Source organism: Aptenodytes patagonicus, chromosome W (assembly GCF_965638725.1).
Source record: "Aptenodytes patagonicus chromosome W, bAptPat1.pri.cur, whole genome shotgun sequence".
NCBI lineage: Eukaryota > Metazoa > Chordata > Aves > Sphenisciformes > Spheniscidae > Aptenodytes > Aptenodytes patagonicus.
The window spans coordinates 35,148,727-35,162,988 of NC_134981.1; the positions used below are offsets into that span (position 1 = coordinate 35,148,727).

Consider the following 14,262-nt stretch of genomic DNA (forward strand, 5'->3'; position numbering starts at 1 on the left):
ACTGTACCAGCTACTAGAAAGGAAATTAACTCTATCCCTGCCGAAACCAGGACAATTTCTTAGCCTCTTCTGGGTTTTGTTGGGGACCAGAGGTATTATTCCAGTTCCTGTAACCTGCTTTTTGCCATTACCTTTAGAAGCTCAGCACAGACACATTAAACCTGATGCTTCTTGAAACAGGTATGTCCTGACTTTTACCATATTCCCAATCTGAAATTATATCATTCAGCTGTCATTTTAAGCAGTCTCACTGCAGAAACGCATCCATGCTCAGAGAATTAATGTATTCCTCCATTCCATATTATTCAATCTGCTGCACTGAGAGATGGATTAATGAACCTCTACAACCCCTCTATAGGGCAATTACATTTCAACAGAATTTAAACATTAACAGTGCTGATATGAAAATTAAATATGACAATTATGCTGTATTGTATATGATTATTGTACAGCAGTGATAGCGCCACAATCTTTGAAGGAAGGTCAGTTATGCAAGTGAAATCAAGTCTTCATATCAAATGCAACATTCTTCTCCTGTATATTTAAGATTTAAGGATAGCATTGATTACTTTTTAATAAGCAAATTAATTGATTTGTACAACAACTCTGACATCTAGTTCCAACAGCAGTAGTATCCTGAAATGGATATGAAAAGCTCTTTTCAGAAAGACGAATATATCTGAAAAGGAACAACTATATATTACATTCAGACTAGTTAAAAAAGAAAAATCAGAAACATTTCTCTATTTTTCCCCTTTCAGTTGTTTGTTAAAAACTAAAGAGATGTCATTGCACTGACATGTACCTATGGTGATATATGCCACAGGCCTGTGTCATGGCCATGACAAAGGCATGTTCAAATAATGAAAAACCTAGTATGAATCACTAAAAAAAAATTTAAAAATCATTAACTAAATCTCAAACCAATTTTTTACACATCAAGCATTGGAATTGCTTGCCAACAGATAAGCGTGTTTTAAAAAAAAAAATCTCCTAAAAGATGCGGGAGAAGCAATGGCAAGCAATTACTTCTCTAGACTGTAAATTTAAGTTAGGAATGAAAGTCAAAGAACACTGAAGGTATTCTTGTCAATAAGACAGACAATCAGCTCCAGCAGAGAAAGCACGAGAGGAGGCAGCATAGAGGTCTTCAAAGTTCAGGTTTCTAAGGTATTACTGGTAGACCAGGAAGCAATGACAGAAAAGCAAGTGCTTATGCAGTATACAGTCTTGGTAAGCATCAAAGAGCACTTCAAAAAAATTGTGCAACAGATGATATGTTCATTTGCCGTCATTTAAACATGCAGTCATCAACAGGAAACAAAACACAGCAACACCTTTCTATTAAGTGATATTCATAGCGCACTTCAAAAACTACCAGACATAATTTGCGCACAATATATCTCATTCAGTTTTATACCACTTTGCTGAAGAAAATGTACTGTTACAATGCAGAAACCTTAAATCAAGTTTTTTTACTTTGATGGTTAAGCTAAACTCCCAAATACAGTGGGAAACACTAGATGCTCAAAAAGCTCTTAAGGGTCCTGAATCAGAACCGGCAATCTATCTGGGAACTACAGGCCTGTCAGCCTGACCTCGGTGCCAGGGAAGATTATGGAACGGTTCATCTTGAGGGCGCTCACAAGGCATGAGCGGGACAACCAGGGGATCAGGCCCAGCCAGCACGGGTTTATGAGAGGCGGGTCCTGCTTGACCAACCTGATCTCCTTCTATGACCAGGTGACCCGCCTAGTGGATGAGGGAAAGGCTGTGGATGTGGTTTACCTGGACTTCAGTAAGGCCTTTGACACCGTCTCCCACAGCATTCTCCTAGAGAAGCTGGCGGCTCACAGCTTAGACAGGTGTACTCTTTGCTGGGTCAAAAACTGGCTGGACGGCCGGGCCCAGAGAGTTGTGGTGAATGGAGTTCAATCCAGTTGGCGGCTGGTCACGAGCGGTGTTCCCCAGGGCCCAGTTTTGGGGCCGGTCTTGTTCAATATCTTTATCAATGATCTGGATGAGGGGATTGAGTGCACCCTCAGTAAGTTTGCAGACGACACCAAGTTGGGCGGGAGTGTTGATCTGCTGGAGGGTAGGAAGGCTCTGCAGAGGGACCTGGACAGGCTGGATCGATGGGCCGAGGCCAACTGTATGAGATTCAACAAGGCCAAGGGCCGGGTCCTGCACTTGGGTCACAACAACCCCATGCAGCGCTACAGGCTTGGGGAAGAGTGGCTGGAAAGCTGCCTGTCGGAAAAGGACCTGGGGGTGCTGGTTGACAGCCGGCTGAACATGAGCCGGCAGTGTGCCCAGGCGGCCAAGAAGGCCAATGGCATCCTGGCCTGTATCAGAAATAGTGTGGCCAGCAGGAGTAGGGAAGTGATCGTGCCCCTGTACTCGGCCCTGGTGAGGCCGCACCTCGAATACTGTGTTCAGTTTTGGGCCCCTCACTACAAGAAGGACGTTGAGGTGCTGGAGCGTGTCCAGAGAAGGGCAACGAGGCTGGTGAGGGGTCTGGAGAGCAAGTCTTATGAGGAGCGGCTGAGGGAACTGGGACTGTTTAGCCTGGAGAAGAGGATGCTGAGGGCAGACCTCATGGCGCTCTACAACTACCTGAAAGGAGGTTGTAGCGAGGTGGGTGTCGGTCTCTTCTCCCAAGTAACTAGCAAAAGGACGAGAGGAAATGGCCTCAAGTTGCGCCAGGGGAGGTTTAGATTGGATGTGAGGAAAAATTTCTTTACTGAAAGAGTGGTTAAACATTGGAACAGGCTGCCCAGGGAAGTGGTTGAGTCCCCATCCCTGGAGGTATTTAAAAGGCGTGTAGATGAGGCGCTTAGGGACATGGTTTAGTGGGCATGGTGGTGTTGGGTTGACGGTTGGACTCGATGATCTTAGAGGTCTCTTCCAACCTTAATGATTCTATGATTCTATCACTGCACACCAGAATTTTCTGAAAAAAATATTCTGTACAGTCACAATCAAGTCCCACAGGACCTTGCACACAAAGGCAAAGTCCTGGTTTTGGCAGGGATAGAGTTAATTTCCTTCCTAGTAGCTGGTACAGTGCTGAGTTTTGGATTTAGGATGAGAACAATGTTGATAACACACTGATGTTTTAGTTGTTGCTAGGTAGTGCTTACACTAGTCAAGGACTTTTCAGTTTCCCATGCTCTACCGACTGAGAAGGCTGGAGGTGCACAAGAAGCTGGGAGGGGGCACAGCCAGGACAGCTGACCCCAACTGGCCAAAGGGATATTCCATACCATGTGACGTCATGCTCAGTATATAAAGCTGGGGGAAGAAGAAGGAAGGGGGGAGACGTTTGGAGTGATGGCATTTGTCTTCCCAAGTAACCGTTACACGTGATGGAGCCCTGCTTTCCTGGAGATGGCTGAACACCTGCCTGCCAATGGGAAGTAGTGAATGAATTCCTTGTTTTGCTTTGCTTGCGTGCGCGGCTTTTGCTTTACCTATTAAACTGTCTTTATCTCAACCCACGAGTTTTCTCACTTTTACCCTTCCGATTCTCTCCCCCATCCCACTGTGGGGGAGTGAGCGAGCGGCTGCGTGGTGCTCAGTTGCCGACTGAGGTTAAACCACGACAGGAAAGCTGGCCGGGGGGGCTGCTGCTCAGGGACTGGCTGGGCATCGGTCGGCGGGTGGTGAGCAATTGCACTGTGCATCACTTGCTTTGTGAATTATTATTTTTATTACTATTACATTATTATTATTGGTATTATTATTTTATTTCAATTATTAAACTGTTTTTATCTCAACCCACGAGTTTTTCTCACTTGTGCTCTTCCAATTCACTCCCCGATCCCACCGGGGGCCGGGGGGGGAGGAGTGAGCAAGCGGCTGTGTGGTGCTCAGTTGCCGACTGAGGTTAAACCACGACAGGCAATTAATGCAAAGTAAAATCCACAATGCAATGAATAACCAACAACCTCAATAATACACAATCCAGCCTATTATCCGTACCTCCTTCAACATAACCAAGCCATCTACTTTTATATAAATGGTTATCAATATTATTTTCCACAGTCCCTCTGGGTCTGAGTTATCAAAACTGCACTGTATCTATTTACATACACTGTCCAGTTCCCACATTTGTTTGTCCCCTATTATTGTATAGGAATACCTCTAATAAGTAACATTTATGCAAGAGTTAAAAATGCTATAATCTGACCGTGAAGAAGATAAAATGTCTTCTAACCCTCTCCAGTTTGATGACTTCTTGCCACATCTGTTTCCTCCTCTTCAGCAGGACAGAGTCTGCTATATACCTCTAATGTCCAAAAATCTGATGTATGAACTTCTTCCCTCCCTTCCTTCTATCTCTTCTAGTTCAACTGTGTTGACCTCTAATAGAACACTTTTTCTGAAGGATTTAATTGCTGATGGAGCAGTTAAACACACCAGAAAAATAGTTACTTACATTACCTGTATATTAGAGTAATTCCATTCAGTAAGAATAAATTCAGAAACTAAAGGTCAGGAGGTTCATATTCCTTATACTGCATTTTCAACAAAATCATTTTCTGTAGCGCCTTGAAGCTAGTTCTCCACCCTGCTCCAAAAGACATAAGCAAGGCAATCATCTACTCAGAACTTCCCTTCACCAGATCTGCCCTTTGGCTTCCACTTTGATAGCTTGAGACTGAATTGAGAACCGGTTTCAGGTAGACTTTTTGTTTTGCCTTATCTCAGACAGCTAAAGCACACAAGACATCAGGATTTTGAAAGTTTACATTTGAGGATCTCAAAATTTGAATGGATTTCTGCATTTGTCCAACTGAAAACAGCAGACTTCCCAGTTAAAATACCTTATCCTGACAGTTACATCACTGTGGTAAGAATAGGAAGTGTTTGTTCTTAAATGATGGAAGTTTCAGGTGAATACTGCCACTTGTATACTGGAGAAACTGCACTACAGAACTAAGACTGAACAGTTAATTAACTAACTTGCACAGTTGATCATCATCGATCAATACATTTTCTTCTGCAAGCGGCTGCAGCTTAAACTGTGCTGTTGCACTGGATTTAAGTATTTCTATTACAAGTATACTGAATCAATAAAGTAGCTGCCGGAGGGGTACTGGATGGAAGTATTGTACTACTTTTATAATCACCAAGTTTTTAAAACGTTTAGCACTAATCTAAGATTCAAGCTCTATTTCAACATCATACTGCCATGGCTATGATGTGTGGAGGCTGTCCAGCTAGATTCTCCTGATGTAAACATAAGGGAATTGCAGGCAAAGAGTGTACCAGAATGGTTTCCGCTTTCTGGCAAAACACATACCCATTTGGCCCACGGCAATCAAAATTTTTGCCTGACACGACACTCGGAAAACAAAAGGCTCTCAGAAAAATGCTCAGGAAGTAAAGTAGTACCAGAAGTCTATATGAGGAAATCGGTCTATGATTACACATTGCAAGGGCTGCTGTGTTTTTGCAACTCAACCCCATCCCCCGATTAAAAAAAAAAGATTTGAAAGAATTGTGTTTGAAGCCTCACCTTAAGGAAAACCTACCAAGCTTAACTGTACTACTTGCTGTATCAGCATCATAGAACAGCTTTCATTTTTCAGAACAAGGAACATTCCCTTGAGGATATATTTTTTTCCCAAAGGAGAGCATTGCTAGTCTCCAGAATTCATTCATAAAATAAGGAAATAGTTACAAGTGTAGAAGATTTCTGAATACCTCCACCTTTTGTTAGAAGAATATGCCAAGGTTTCCATTCATACTCATCACTACACTGGTAAGTATCACATGAGGACCAGGTAGGACAGGGTGGGGAGAAAATAACAGTAGCAAATATAAGCAAACCACAAATACAGATTATTTCCGAATTTAACACAAGCAGAACAGCAGTGTGATACAACTATGAAAATCAAGACCGTTTGTATAGTGCAAACTTCCTGTAGCAGATTCTGTCTACTACTAACACAGAACAAGGAGGAGGAAGGGTAGGTGTGTAAATATAAATAAAGATAATTAGTATGTCAGCTACAGAACCTAAGAGAGCTCTGGAGTGTCCTGGTTTCGGCAGGGACAGAGTTAATTTCCTTCCTAGTAGCTGGTACAGGGCTGTGTTTTGGATTTAGGAGGAGAACAATGTTGATAACACACCAATGTTTTAGTTGTTGCTAGGTAGTATTTACACTAGTCAAGGACTTTTCAGCTTCCCATGCTCTACCAACTGAGAAGGCTGCAGGTGCACAAGAAGCTGGGAGGGGACACAGCCAGGACAGCTGACCCAAACTGGCCAATGGGATATTCCATACCATGTGACGTCATGCTCAGTATAAAAAGCTGGGGGAAGAAGAAGGAAGGGGGGACGTTTGGAGTGATGGCGTTTGTCTTCCCAAGTAACCGTTACGCGTGATGGAGCCCTGCTTTCCTGGAGATGGCTGAACACCTGCCTGCCGATGGGAAGTAGTGAATGAATTCCTTGTTTTGCTTTGCTTGCGTGCGCGGCTTTTGCTTTCCCTATTAAACTGTCTTTATCTCAACCCACGAGTTTTCTCACTTTTACCCTTCCGATTCTCTCCCCTATCCCACCGGGGGGGAGTGAGCGAGCGGCTGCGTGGTGCTCAGTTGCTGACTGAGGTTAAACCACGACAGTCCTTTTTGGCGCCCAACGTGGGGCTCGAAGGGTTCAAGATAATGACAGGTTTGATTGGAATGTGCTAGATCGAATTTATACCTGTTATAGCTGTTTAGCTATTAATTGGCAGGCTCCTGTGCTTGCCATGGGGCTTGCTTGCCTTACTGTATATTAGAGTCTAGTGCTCGTTAGTGGCTGCTTTTTGCTTACGCTGCTTGCTGTACTGCTGTACTGCTTATCATCATATTCTACTGTGCCTGGGAACATTTTGATAACAGCAATGGCGATGTGCCTGGGTTGGCAGATGGCCAGGGCATCGCTGCTGTTTCTGTGCTGCTGTACTGGACGGGCTGGAACTCCAGTGTGAACTCAAGTCAAAGGGACTGTGACCTGTGGATGAGTCCATGCGGGAGCAGGACACCCCAAAGCGTCTGTGGCCGTGGATAAGCCCATGCCAGAGCAGGTACATCTCGAAGCGTCTGTGGCCGCGGTTATGTTTGTGCTACAGCAGGTTTACTTCTGAAGGGACTGTGGCTGCGAGTAAGGCCACGCTGGAGCAGGTATATCTCTGAAGGCATTGTGGCCCATGGAGAAGGCCGTGCTGGAACAGGTGCATCTCAAAGTGACTGTGGATAAGTCTATGCCGCAGCAGGCATACCCCTGGAGAGACTGTGGCTCATAGATAAGGCTCCACTTGGAGCAGGTACTACCCTAAGGGACTGCAGTCTGTGGATAAGTCCAAGCCGGAGCAGGGGCAAGGGGAGGAGTTCATTGCAATGTTAAACCCTACGGTCTGGCCCAAAGGGACCAAGGGTGGAGACTGTAATAGAAATACCTTTAAATTGTTGTAACCCATGATTTGAGTTGCATGTTATAGGAATTACTATAGCAGAAACCCCTTGTTGCTAGCCAGGCTAGGAGCAAGGGGAGGAGTTCATTGCAATGTTAAACCCTATAACCTGGCCCAAAGGGACCAGGGGTGGAGATTGTAATGGAAACACCTTTAAATTGTTGTAACCCATGATTTGAGTTGCGTGTTATAGAAATTACTATAGCAGGAACCACCCGAACCAGTGGAGGACAAGCCTTACAAGAAGCAGTGCAAGTGCAGCAGTGACCTGACCTGAGCTGGCTTTGGTACCCAGTAACTCCACGCAACACACCACCTCTCCTGTCCTGAGTGACCACCATCACAGATGGAGCCCAAAGTCACGGACTAAATGAGCTCAATGGACATTTTGTGGACATTTCTGGACATTTTACAGACATTCCACAAGGGTGGTCCATAGACTAAGGGAATGATATCTGTGTGTTATATCAAAGGATGGAAAGCGGGGTGGGTGGTTAATGAGGTTGCACTGGAAAATATGGGACTTGAGCATGACGTAGATGGTATAGAATAAGGGGTGGATACTGTCCTGGTTTCGGCAGGGATAGAGTTAATTTCCTTCCTAGTAGCTGGTACAGTGCTGTGTTTTGGATTTAGGGTGAGAACAATGTTGATAACACACTGATGTTTTAGTTGTTGCTAGGTAGTGTTTACACTAGTCAAGGACTTTTCAGCTTCCCATGCTCTACCGACTGAGAAGGCTGGAGGTGCACAAGAAGCTGGGAGGGGGCACAGCCAGGACAGCTGACCCAAACTGGCCAATGGGCTATTCCATACCATGTGATGTCATGCTCAGCATATAAAGCTGGGGGAAGAAGAAGGAAGGGGGGATGTTTGGAGTGATGGCGTTTTGTCTTCCCAAGTAACCGTTACGTGTGATGGAGCCCTGCTTTCCTGGAGATGGCTGAACACCTGCCTGCTGATGGGAAGTAGTGAATGAATTCCTTGTTTTGCTTTGCTTGCGTGCGCGGCTTTTGCTTTCCCTATTAAACTGTCTTTATCTCAGCCCACGAGTTTTCTCACTTTTACCCTTCCGATTCTCTTCCCCCATCCCACTGTGGGGGGAGTGAGCGAGCGGCTGCGTGGTGCTCAGTTGCCGACTGAGGTTAAACCACGACATGGAGTTAAATACTAAAACCACTACAAAACACTACTTTCCTGAGCACAGCTTTTGTCATTAGAGATCTAGTATACACAGAGAAATAACAGGAGGCATTATCTTGCACCTACCCATCGTGATGCAACTTTCTATTGACCTTCAGTCAGAAGAAAATATTAGGTGCTGAAAACAGCAATCAATTAAAAAGCCAACTTCTGTAATTTTATAAACACATTCCTCTAAAAAAAGAATCCATTTGCTATATTAGCTCCACAGCCTACAAAAGCACAGCTAAAGATTTCATTAAACAAAAACATATTTACATAATAAAATTAAACTGCAAAATTTTTATACTCCCTTTAGTTACAAAGCAAAAAAACCCCAAAATCAATATTTCCTAAGCACTGAATCTTAATCCTCATTGATAAGTTTATATTTTGTCAACAACTCGGGCAAAACTACTGCTTTTAATTTCAGTGCTGCTTGCCTGATACACTTAAAGACATATTTAGGCAGTTTGAAAACCTCCTACATAGTTATTAACTGAATAATGGAAAAGCTAAATAACGGAAACTTCAATTCTTCAGACTAGAAATCATCATTCTGGTTGTAAGTAGAACAGGCAAGTATTCTATATAATCAATATCAGTAAAACTCAGCACATTTGGTGTTAAATTTCATGAACTTCTTAAAAAAACTCTGAAATGATAAACTGAAATTTGTCTTATCTTTTGGGTACATAGCAGCTATCAATTTATTAAAAAACAGAATTAGGGTAAGTAGATAATAAATATTAAAGATGATGGGAAAGTCAAAGAAAAAAGACCTGTTCTTCATTTCTGAATAGTTACAATTTTGCCAGCCCCTTAGTTCTTGTAGCCACAGCAGCATTACTTAATGCATGAATAACACTGGCAGTAGAAAAAAAAAACAAACAACAAAAAAATCCCAGAAATTTTATTAGTAAAAGACTCACCAAGAAGGGCAAACATGTTCTGAAATATTCTCAGAAGCTCAGGTGTAAGACATGGACTATTCTCCAATGTCACTAACCTAAGAATAGATTAAGCGAAATATTTTAGATGACCTATGAATAACATTGAGCAATCATTCTGACAGATGTAAAACATTGTAACTTCTAGTAACCACCTATATGATCCTTAAATAATGTGAAATATGCTTCAAGGAATTGTTACAAGTGCAGTATTAGTCCTTACAACACACCCATCAATATAGGCATGGGTCTTGCTAAGGTAGGAAAAGAAAGAAAAACATGCTACTGTCTTTTTTTAAAGACAACATAACCTCAAAAATGCAGCAGTAAGAATGTTTAAGTACCCAACCTGGGGATCCCGGGCAGAACTCAGAGAAGGTGGGTAGAGAGGAATATTCATGGTGTAAGGACAACGCGTGTAGCGCTCTACACCTCTAAGGAGCAGCTGTGGTGGCAACCAGCTCAAACCTTTACGTGTTTGGGTTTTTTTTTTCTTTCCCTGAAATGATGCATTGATTACCATACGTAAAAGAATGACTATATGCTCAGCATTGTTTGCATCAATTTATAATTCCTGAGGTTTGAAAACAGTAACTATAGAAGAAATTCATACTTAAAGCCACAGCAACACATTCTAGTTTCTTCCCAGATCTCAGGTGTAGGATTACTGTATTTAAATAACATTTTTGATTATGTAAAGTATCTTAGCTGGCTTCCTGCTCTTGGTTCAGGAAGCAGTCAGAGTCCTGGCCATGTCTGCCAGCCCCATCCAGATTTCTCTGATGCTCTAGGACATCTGAAAATATCATATATACATTCTTCTGCATAGGCATCAGAATAACCTCATGATCAGTATTATTAAGAAGATATAAAAGTTCTGAACTGATACATTAAAAAGGCCCAACTTAAATTTTATGAAGATCTTGCACTTTGAAGTTGCTCCCACACCACCAACAGCATTATAAATCTTAGTTTTGCTGCACATAAAACAAATCACTTTTAGGTTAAGTATTTGTAATTCAAATACAAATCTGCAATTTAGATCAAAGGAATCCCTCACTATTTCAAGACAAACTAAATATATTCCTTTTCTGCAGGAAACTCCTTTTAGAGTGTCAGCTGCACCAGAAACAAACAAATTAGCCTCATGGCAAACTACTCACAGTGCCACTTGTTGTTTTATGTTCAGTCACCAGATAGCTTGAGACTTGGAAGATAACTTCTGCATTTTATCCTTGTAAACTCACCATCTCTTTCAGTGACCAGCTCTGAGAATCACTGGGTTAATGTGCTCCCAGAGTCAAGCACGTCAAATTGTTAGATTAGCATGCACACTATCGTGAGTCTAGACTTTTTGTCTTGCTGCTCATTATCACAACAGAACTGTATCTTGCTATCAACTGCTTGAAAATAGATTACCTACTCAGTTATTTTTAATTGTGTTTCTTTTGTTAACTTCCTAACCTCACCTCTTCTGAGAAAAGGTATGATATAGATGATGTCGAGGTAAGATAACAAGAACATGTAAATTCTTAATACAGTCAAAGCTTTTCTTAAATGTTTTTTTTTCTTCCAGGGATACAAAAATAAAATTTTAAAAATTAGAATTTGATAAACAACATTCTTACCACAACTCTAAACCATCTTCCAGAAGATAGACATGCGGAGGCTGAGAAACATCCGTACTTAGCTGAATAACTGGAAGTAGAAAAGGATAGAGATTTCTGCTGTCTGCACCCAGTCCCTATAAAAGTAAATAAAAAATGTAAAATACTTCAAAAACCTCAACTCAAGCATTTCAAGAAGAGCATTAAAGATCTGTGATGCTATTCTATTCGCATACTGTAAACGTGCATTCAAGAAACCAAAGGATGAACTTGCAACCATTTAATACAAAAGAAAATATTTAGTTTGATACTCCTGAGCTTTCTCAACAAGTCTTGAGAAAATTACATAAGTTGTTGGAGAACAAGCTGCTTATCATCTATACGTAGCATCTATAGCAGTTCACATTGCTATGAGAAAAGGTATTTTTTTCTGTGCAGAGCTAAATGCAATAATTGTTTTCAAAGAATTTTTAATGGCCTCAAGTTGTGCCAGGGGAGGTTTAGATTAGATGTGAGGAAAAATTTCTTTACTGAAAGAGTGGTTAAACATTGGAGCAGGCTGCCCAGGGAAGTGGTTGAGTCACCATCCCTGGAGGTATTTAAAAGACGTGTAGATGAGGCGCTTAGGGACATGGTTTAGTGGGCATGGTGGTGTTGGGTTGACACTTGGACTCGATGATCTTAGAGGTCTTTTCCAACCTTAATGATTCTATGATTCTATGATCAATGGTCTGCAACAAAAAAAATTATAAACAATACACATTCCTAAAAACATCTTCCATACATTTGTCTAATCTCTTTGAGTCCACCTATCCTTTTGGCCTCCACTGTGGCCAGTAACAAGAAGTTCCACAATTCGTATATTGTGAAAGTATATTTTCTCTTTGTTTGAACTAACTCTACTTTTAAAAGAACCCTAAATTTTCCTTTAGTTGTAATGTGTAATCATTCCCTTTTGTCCTGGTTTCGGCAGGGATAGAGTTAATTTCCTTCCTAGCAGCTGATACAGTGCTGTGTTTTGGATTTAGGATGAGAACAAAGTTGATAACACACGGATGTTTTAGTTGTTGCTAGGTAATGCTTACACTAGTCAAGGACTTTTTAGTTTTCCATGCTCTACTGACTGAGAAGGCTGGAGGTGCACAAGAAGCTGGGAGGGGGGCACAGCCAAACTGGCCAAAGGGACATTCCATACCATGTGACGTCATGCTCAGTACATAAACTGGGGAAAGCTGGCCGGGGGGGTCGCTGCTCGGGGACTGGCTGGGCATCGGTCGGCGGGTGGTGAGCAATTGTACTGTGCATCACTTGCTTTGTGTATTATTATTATTGTCATATTATTATTATCATTTTATTTCAATTATTAAACTGTTTTTATCTCAACCCACGAGTTTTTCTAATTTGTGCTCTTCCAATTCTCTCCCCCATCCCACCGGGTGCAGGGGGGGAGTGAGCGAGCGGCTGTGTGGTGCTCAGTTGCCAACTGAGGTTAAACCACGACAGTCCTTTTTGGCGCCCAACGTGGGGCTCGAAGGGTTGAGATAATAACAGATTAATCAGAGCGTATTAAGGAATTTATATCTGTTAATAGTTGTGGGTCACAATATTGGTTTCTCTGTTCTCAATATTGATTTGGATAATCTGCATCGTGCTCCTTTTTTTGCTGTACATGTTAAAGATTGGTGTTGGTTTTTGCAGTTTGCTGTGCTCTGCAGTGAATAGTGATGTCTCGCTTGTGAGGTTTGTTTTTAGAACATTGACCTTGACGTTAGTGTGGTATGTAGGTTTCGCAATGAAGCCGTTACTGTACCACGGAGACCATTTTGTGGAGACAACTAGCAATTGCAGTAACTTTTCTGAGAGTTTTTTTACGGAGGAAATACAGGATGGCAGTGTCACTACCTTCTTCTATGATGTTTCCTCCTTCATTACAATAACTTTTCAGTATTTTGAACATCCTTGGGTAGTTGAGACACTTCTATTGGTACTTCTTTGGAATATTGTTTCGGTTTTGTCTAAGGTTAATAAGCACTTTAAGAATATCATCCAGGGATCTGCCCCAAGGCTGAATAATTATGAGTGGCAGGGTGTGTGGGACAAGATGGGCAAGCACGTAGGCCAATGGGCACCCCCAGTGTTTTGGAACTTCACCCCTGAGCAAGTGCAGAATCCTGAAAAGTTAGTAGAATATTTGGACAAAGTATGCTGTCACCCTGGCAACTCCAGAGAGATGCAGATCATTGCAACGTGCTGGGGCCTGGCCCATGCCTACCAAGCCCTATTCAACACCATTCAGTACCCTCAAAGGGAAGAGAAGGTCTCTGGCTCTGACAGTAAAACGACACACACTGCGGCCACTCAGACCCGGGTAACAGGCCGTGCGGCCACTCAGACCGCGGCGACACGCTCTGTGGCCACTCCAACCCCAGCGACAGGCCCTGCGGCCACTCCGACCCCAGCGACATGCTCTGCGGCTACTCAGACTCCAGCAACAGGCCATGTGGCCACTCAGACCCCGGTGACAGGCACTGCGGCCACTCACACCCCAGCAACAGGCTCTGTGGCCACTCACACCCCAGCGACAGGCACTGCGGCCACTCAGACCCTGGTGACACACCCTGTGCCTGAACCAAAGAACCAGCCTGTGCTGGTATCAGTCGCCCGTGTAAACAAGAAGAAATCTTGGAAGCGGAAGTCGGCTCGTTTAGTAAGGGAGAAAGAAGCTGCTTCTAGAAGGGAGCCAGAGGAAGATGTGTACGAGGCAGACTACCCTGGAGAAGGGCCATCACGAGAACAGCAGTAGGAGAGCCGGCCACTGACCGGGGAGGACATGAGGAAGTGGGATGGAAAACCTACCTCAGCCCTAGGGGCACAGGTACGTGAGTTGCAAGGGAAAACAATCACAGAAAGGGGGTTCTTCCAGGAAAATTGCGGCTCCAGTTTCCAGCGGGCAGTTCCCCAGACAGGGTAGAAGGGCTGATCTTACTCTTGATCTTAATGAAGAAACTTCTGACTCGTATGTACAAGAAATGAGAAACGAGTACTGTGATGAGG

At 43.0% G+C, this 14,262-nt stretch overlaps 1 protein-coding gene across 1 annotated transcript in view; it reads right to left on the bottom strand.

Annotated features, from left to right (window-relative positions):
* Nucleotides 1–14,262, bottom strand: part of LOC143172045 (importin-11-like) — a 206,043-nt gene that overhangs the window by 83,466 nt on the left and 108,315 nt on the right. Inside the window, exons 22-23 of the mRNA XM_076361261.1 lie at nucleotides 11,230–11,345; nucleotides 9,584–9,660 (exon numbers count right to left, since the gene is read on the bottom strand). Of these exons, the coding sequence (XP_076217376.1) occupies nucleotides 9,584–9,660; nucleotides 11,230–11,345 (193 nt within the window). The remainder of the gene's footprint in view (nucleotides 1–9,583; nucleotides 9,661–11,229; nucleotides 11,346–14,262) is intronic.